This window comes from Drosophila eugracilis, unplaced genomic scaffold (assembly GCF_018153835.1).
Source record: "Drosophila eugracilis isolate 14026-0451.02 unplaced genomic scaffold, ASM1815383v1 contig_1317, whole genome shotgun sequence".
Taxonomy (NCBI): domain Eukaryota; kingdom Metazoa; phylum Arthropoda; class Insecta; order Diptera; family Drosophilidae; genus Drosophila; species Drosophila eugracilis.
The window spans coordinates 609,606-617,461 of NW_024572115.1; the positions used below are offsets into that span (position 1 = coordinate 609,606).

The 7,856-nt window shown below is 38.6% G+C and overlaps 1 protein-coding gene across 1 annotated transcript; it reads left to right on the plus strand.

The window, feature by feature from the left end:
- Window positions 1-1,488: 1,488 nt before the first annotated feature.
- On the plus strand, window positions 1,489-2,725 carry LOC108103556 (mucin-7). Its single transcript, XM_017209083.1, has one exon. The coding sequence runs from the start codon at window positions 1,556-1,558 to the stop codon at window positions 2,528-2,530; it is 975 nt and encodes a 324-aa protein (XP_017064572.1). The 5' UTR covers window positions 1,489-1,555; the 3' UTR covers window positions 2,531-2,725.
- Window positions 2,726-7,856: the final 5,131 nt, after the last annotated feature.

Below are 7,856 nucleotides of genomic sequence, written 5' to 3' on the forward strand. Positions count from 1 at the left end.
ACATTTTCGTTTTGGTTTTAAATAAAGTAGGCCATTTCGTGTCACATGAGGTTCTATACTAGGGGGTTCTATGAGGTTCTATACTAAAATTTAGTTCACTTCGAAAGTCCGATCTGTGCGGTCAAGTTTCTATTTTATAAAAAATTAAAAAAAAAAAACCCAAAAAAGTTCAAACTCATTTCAAAAAGTAAAAAATAAAAAGTTCCTTTTAAACGACTGGTAATAGCATTCCAGTTTTTGGCATTCCGAATATCAGACAAAATATGTATGTAGCTGGTGTTTTTTGGTGTTTTTTTTGGTGCTTATAATAAACCACTTACATTGATATTCCAAAAGCTTATGAGATTTGAGAAAGTCTGTCAATCATATCAAAGCCAAGAACTACTCGTTCGATAACTGATGAAGACTGCAGCAGATTTCGAAGAGAGCCCTTCAATTTAAACATTTTCCACTTTTGTTTGCAGTAAGCCAGCGTTGTCAATGGCCTGCCTATGAAGTTGATTTCCTAAGGTAACCTTCCATAAAGCCAAAAAGCTTCACAGCGAAAACTTTTCTTCGACAATGAAGAAAAATTTTGCATAAAGGAGGAAACATTTTTGTTGGTCGATTGCAGGATCAGCTTATTCCTCTGGATGCAACATTTTTATGTTTACTGTAAAGTCTCAGTTGCACAACAAGAAAGGAGGAGTATCTATTATAAAGAATAGAATGTCTTCTTTGTTGTGCAATTGCGATTTCACAGTCAAACAATAAATGTTGCATTCGGAAGTAAAGAGCTCAAACTGAAAAGGATTAACCAAAATGTATTAGCCTTTTTGCCAAAGGTTTTCTTCTAAATCGAGGGAAGTAGTCGCTGCGAACCTTTTTCGTTTCCATGGAACGTGACCGCTGGAAATCAATTTCAAGGGCAGCCCTTGCCAAAGCTGGTTTATCGAGAAAATAGTGAGAACCTTTTGGATTATATCTGATATCAAGCACTATTTGGGCATTGGTTTCCTGGACAAGTAGGATTTTATCTATGTTGGCAGATGGCGACGGATAAGAGATTCGTACTCGGACTCGACATCTACTCGTACATATGTATGTATCACTCGACAGGTACTGTTGCCAGGAACTATGTAAAGCATTGAATTATATTTAAATATTTGATAAATAACAAACTCTACAAAAAAAACCATAGAATACTCACCGAAGAGCAGGCCATAAACCACCATATAGCCCAGGAAGGTAATTCTTTTAGAAACCTTTAGAATGATTGTAGAAGTCCTAATGTGGGAATTTCCACTACGGTTCGTGGGCCATTTATATTGATCCCTTATCTGAAGCTTAGTCACAACGCTTGACTTTTTGGCCACTATCATAGATGGTGGTTACCGACCAACTCACGCACCAGGTCCGAGTTCTGTCTTTATCAGCTAATCACTGGCAATCTGGAAGATTGCCACCGTCACCTTTTGGGCTTGGCTATAAAAGAGCCAGTTCGATTGTCCAGCCAGTTAGTCCGTCGAAAGAAGTTTCCAAAACGAAAACCTGAAATTACGAAACCCATAACGACATGTTCAAGATATCGATGCTTCTGGGCCTGGCCCTCATCCTGGCCCCATCAATGATCCATGCCAAATCCCTGTGTCGGGAAAGCGGATACTTCGCCTTAGTGGATAAAACACCCGAATATTACGCTTGCCAGGCCATCGGCTCAGGTGTCTTCTCTACTCGATTCTTGCGTTGCCCCGACGGTCTGGTCTTCAGCTCCTCGGTGGCTCAATGCATTCCTTCGATCTCCGCGTTTGAGGCTCGTGAGAATAGCGACATCGAGAATCCCACCATTCCCACCGATACGCCCGGGAACCTAAACGATAGCACGGTCGATCCAACCACTGAAAAACCAGCCACTGAAGCTCCTGCAACGACTGAAGCTCCTGCTACGACTGAAGCTCCTGCAACGACTGAAGCTCCTGCAACGACTAAAGCTCCTGCAACGACTGAAGCTCCTGCCACCACTGAAGCTCCTGCCACCACTGAAGCTCCTGCCACCACTGAAGCTCCTGCAACCACGGAGAAACCTGCCACCGATGCTCCTGCAACCACGGAGAAGCCTGCCACCGATGCACCTGCAACAACGGAGAATCCTGCCACTGTAACCGATGAACCTGTCACCGATGAGCCTGTCACCGATGAACCTGTCACCGATGAACCTGTCACCGATGAACCTGTCACCGATGAACCTGTCACCGATGAACCTGTCACTGATGAGCCTGTCACCGATGAACCTGTCACCGATGACCCTGTAACTGATGAGCCCAGTACTGCCACCACTACAGACGGCGACGTGACCGAAACTACCAGCGATGATGATGGGAATGAGATCAATTGCGCTACCACCGGATTTTTCCCAATAGCTGACTGCAGTAAATTCGTGCTCTGCACTTATGCCGATTCCAATGAACTCCAAGGCTTTATCTACAAATGCCCCAACGGACTGAACTTCAATCCCTATGAGGGATACTGTGTAGAGAACTACACGTGCTGAAAACCTACTAAAAAGGAGGTTGATCCCTTCGGTAATCGAGGATTGAATGGGTGGCTGGTAATGATGAAATGCAATAAAAACCAGTCACTAAAGCAACAAAGTTGTAGCTTTTATTTACTTCATTTTTTTTTTCAAATGTGATTACCTTTTTTTTTGTTTTTGTTTTGAAGTGAATAAATTCTAGTTAAATTATTATTAATTCTATTGGGAATCATATTTACCATCTTGATAGGCTGTCAAGTGGTTGCGTATGACGGCAATTTCAATTTCAATTCCGATTTCATTCGCATTATCCATCAAGGTGATAAGAAAGGGGCCCATTAGGGTTCTACTATCTTATCGCCTGTCATTAACGCTACGCTTGACCATTCACCCAAAATGACAAATTAGCCTAGCGAAGATGTCGCCAAATCAATTTCCTGATCACAAATTAACCTTATAGATTAGAGTATTAAACTTGAAATTAGTATGGCCAAGAAAATAGAAGATTGAAGAAAAATCAAAGGAAATGGTTAGACATTCTGAGAGTGTATCATCCATTGAACCTTGGCATGGTTATTCTCTGGAATATTATCTAATCTTTTTGGAAACATATTTGCTACTTTCATTCATCTTTTCTCTGTCTGGCAGAAGCTTGTGATTTACCACTCTGAGCTCCTGGAGATGCATCTTATCTTTTCTGAAATAAAGTTAAATAACTTTATACAAAATTTAGCACTGCTGTTCAGCATAACATGAACAAGCTCTTTTTCTTTTAGAATATTCTTAAAACAAAAAAAAAAATATATATAAAATATGAATAAGCTGTTGCGGAACTCAATTAATGGCATTTAACAGTTCCTGGAATATTATCTTATCTTTTAAGACTAAATTGTCTTTGATTGATGGAATGCCTAGTGATTTGTTATTGTTTCCTTAGTTTTTAGTTTTTTAATTTTTTTTTACTTATGAATCCTTTTTGTAGAATTCCATTTGTTGTGGTTAATTAATCAAAGATTAAGTGTCGTAATTAGGAGTCCAAATAATTGTTCGAACCCTAAGTTGGTAGGCTTTTTTAATCAATTAAGAATTCCCCGAATACTATCTAATCATTGTGAAATGAATATAAATAATTAGTACTTATGATTCCCTTTTACGACTTTTTTTTTTGTATTTTTTAATGACATTTTTTCTGTTGATTACAAAAAAGATTGAGAAGATATTTTTATGATAACTGATACTGGTTAAGTCCCTTTGGTGAAGGTTCTTTTCCTTGATGACCTTGTCTATACGCTTGAGAAAATTAAAGTTCATAAAACTCAATTAATTATTCCTCGTTATAAGCTATCTTTCTTCCTTCATGAAACCGACATTCAATCACGTTTTGTTGTTTTCACAGCGGTAATGAATGAAAATAACCGAGTTATCTGGCGGATTCCGTGTCTTTGGTCAGTGGGTGGTGGCGAGTGCTTAATAAACTTCCGCATGGTAGAGCACGGGTCAAAAACTCATGATAGTTTGGATTATTTTTGCAGGGAGAGCGGGGGATCTGCAATGAATGCGATAAATGCGCAGGTTATGCGCATGGTACCTCCACAACCCGATGAATTCCCAAATGAGTGAAAGTCTCTCACCGGGCGCTGTCGCAATGGGCAATGGGGCTCGGTCCGCTGCCCGGAGAAGTTGCATAAAAAAAACCAGAGCCGAGGAAAGACTTCGGAGCATCGGCGACACCGCTTGGTTGGACAATTGCGCATGCGCGTAGCTCGTTAAAATGCTTTATTTTTTTTTTTTGCTCTAACCAAACTGGCGGCGGCAACAATTAAAGCAGGCCAAAACTCTGGCCAAAAATTGGCCATTTGTAGGCAATAGTCCAGGCACGTACAGCTAGCTACAGCCAAAGCCCCATCTCCTCCATCCTCCTAAACAATCGCAATCATAAAAGCCTGGATACGTGCATAGTGCCATTTGGCACACAAGTTGTTGCCATTTGGCCCTAAACGGTCATAGGCAAATGTGAAGTTAAATTGAGTTGGCAAACACGGAAAGAAAAGATGATGAATTCTTATAAATTTGAGCAGCTTCTTGGGTTGTTTAGCTTGGCAGCATGTAATGAATAAAGTAAGAAGTTTGAGCAGTTTAAGATTAATGATATATTTTTAAAACATTTTGGATTATAGAATAGAAATTATGTTTACCTTTATAAACATCTCGAAAAATATTCGAGAACTTTAGAAAAAGTTTTTAAAACTTATAACGAAAATATTCATTTAAAAGCTAACTTTATAATATGCACAGCAAGATATGTTTTGCAGCATTTTTCCCGAACTAAAATCCTATCTTCTTTGATCCCAGAAAGTATAATCTTCGAAATCTTCATAAATTTTTGCCTGGCCAGTTTTACAGACGGTTTTGCACATTGACTTGGCTATCATCATGGCAACTTCAAATATTGACTTGTTGCGCTTTTACTTTTTGCGCAGTGTAGATAGCGAGTAACGGGGTCAGTCACAGCATATTACCCATCCTGCATCTCGAACAGTGGATCGCTCTTGTTGACCACTTTCATTTTGTGCAAACTCGAGGAACAATCGACGCACCGAACGACAAACATTTGCGTGCGAACATTTTTCGGTTTCGTTTTATTTGGGTTTGGGTTTGTTTTTGTTTTTGTTGTTATTATGATTTTGTGATTTTAAAATTTTGGGTGGGGACACCCGAGATAAATGGACTGATACAATTGTATCTTTTTTTGAATGCCAACCCAGACTCGTACTTGTTGTTATGTCATTTGCACATTTACACGTTGTCGCCGCTAGCCCGCCTTTTTTGTTTTATTATATCTTTTTTCTCAGTTTTTGGGCCGTGTTGTGTTACCCGTCAAGATCAACATTGAAATGTTGTACAATTATGCCACCGGAGATGTCATCGCAAATGCGACTATGATGCTTCTCTAGACCACAGGCCCATTAAGATTATGTGTGGCATCAGCAGCAGCAGCGGCAGCAGCAGCAGCAGCTTCCTAGTAAAAGCCAAGCTAAAACAATGTTGCAGTTGAATAACTGCCATAAGCGGCGTAATCATGATTTGGAAATTAAGAAAATTGTCAACTTTTAAACAAATGTGAACGATGTAACGTGCTTTGGGTAATCCATCGATCTGCTAATGTTGCAAAACTCCCCCTTAATTGAGGAAATCTTTAGAAAATGCTTAAAATGTGATTATAGGTAATACCTAAAGGAATACAAAAGTAAGTCATTTGATCATAGATGTTAATTTCAGGGAATACAGTTACTTGACAGCCTTGCCACTTGACCTTTTTAGGCGTTGTTTGAACGCTTAATCTAACACCTAGCTCTCTGGTTTACACTAACTAATTGCCTGAATAAAAGGGTCACTGAAAATTAACTTATTTTTTACTTTTCGTAATTCAAAGTCGCGACAATTGGTTTATATTTTGTTCGTAAAAGATGATTTAAGTTGGATTAACATATATTTTCAAAACCTTTAACTCTGTTTTGTTTACGTTTTTAAATCTCTGAAAAATATCTGAAGGTATTCGTGGAAGTTATAATGTGTTTGCAGTTAAATTTTTAATAATTTATATAATTTTTGATTTGCATTTTTGATCATCAAAATTTTCGAAAAATGGCCCAAACCTGGCAGTTCAAACTGTGAATGCAGTTTTGATAAGCATAAGAAAACACGCTCTGCGAGGTATTACATTCCTTATTTGGGCCATTATTGGCCAAGTTATGAGCAAAACTCTGTACAGTTTGAAAGTACCAAAATTCCCATTTTCGATAAGGGGTACCATCATCAAAATTTTCGAAAAAAAATTATCGAAAATGCGAATTTTGGCTTCCCCAAACCCTACAGAGTTTTGCTCATAACTTGGCCAATAATGGCCCAAATAAGGAATGTAATACCTCGTAGAGCGTGTTTTCTTATGCTTATCAAAACTGCATTCACAGTTTGAAATGTAAAATTTGGGCCATTTTTCGAAAATTTTGATGATGGTACCCCTTATCGAAAATGGGAATTTTGGCTTCCCCAAACCCTACAGAGTTTTGCTCATAACTTGGCCAATAATGGCCCAAATAAGGAATGTAATACCTCGTAGAGCGTGTTTTCTTATGCTTATCAAAACTGCATTCACAGTTTGAAATGCCAAATTTGGGCCATTTTTCGAAAATTTTGATGATGGTACCCCTTATCGAAAATGCGAATTTTGGCTTCCCCAAACCCTACAGAGTTTTGCTCATAACTTGGCCAATAATGGCCCAAAAAAGGAATGTAATACCTCGTAGAGCGTGTTTTCTTATGCTTATCAAAACTGCATTCACAGTTTGAAATGCCAAATTTGGGCCATTTTTCGAAAATTTTGATGAATTTTGACCCCTTATCGAAAATGCGAATTTTGGCTTCCCCAAACCCTACAGAGTTTTGCTCATAACTTGGCCAATAATGGCCCAAATAAGGAATGTAATACCTCGTAGAGCGTGTTTTCTTATGCTTATCAAAACTGCATTCACAGTTTGAAATGTCAAATTTGGGCCACTTTTCGAAAATTTTGATGATGGTACCCTTATCGAAAATGCGAATTTTGGCTTCCCCAAACCCTACAGAGTTTTGCTCATAACTTGGCCAATAATGGCCCAAATAAGGAATGTAATACCTCGTAGAGCGTGTTTTCTTATGCTTATCAAAACTGCATTCACAGTTTGAAATGTCAAATTTGGGCCACTTTTCGAAAATTTTGATGATGGTACCCTTATCGAAAATGCGAATTTTGGCTTCCCCAAACCCTACAGAGTTTTGCTCATAACTTGGCCAATAATGGCCCAAAAAAGGAATGTAATACTTCGTAGGGCGTGTTTTCTTATGTTTATCAAAACTGCATTCACAGTTTGAAATGCCAAATTTGGGCCATTTTTCGAAAATTTTGATGATGGTACCCCTTATCGAAAATGCGAATTTTGGCTTCCCCAAACCCTACAGAGTTTTGCTCATAACTTGGCCAATAATGGCCCAAATAAGGAATGTAATACCTCGTAGAGCGTGTTTTCTTATGCTTATCAAAACTGCATTCACAGTTTGAAATGTCAAATTTGGGCCATTTTTCGAAAATTTTGATGATGGTACCCCTTATCGAAAATGCGAATTTTGGCTTCCCCAAACCCTACAGAGTTTTGCTCAAAACTTGGCCAATAATGGCCCAAATAAGGAATGTAATACCTCGTAGAGCGTGTTTTCTTATGCTTATCAAAACTGCATTCACAGTTTGAAATGTCAAATTTGGGTAATTTTTCGAAAATTTTGATGATGGTACCCCTTATCGAAAATG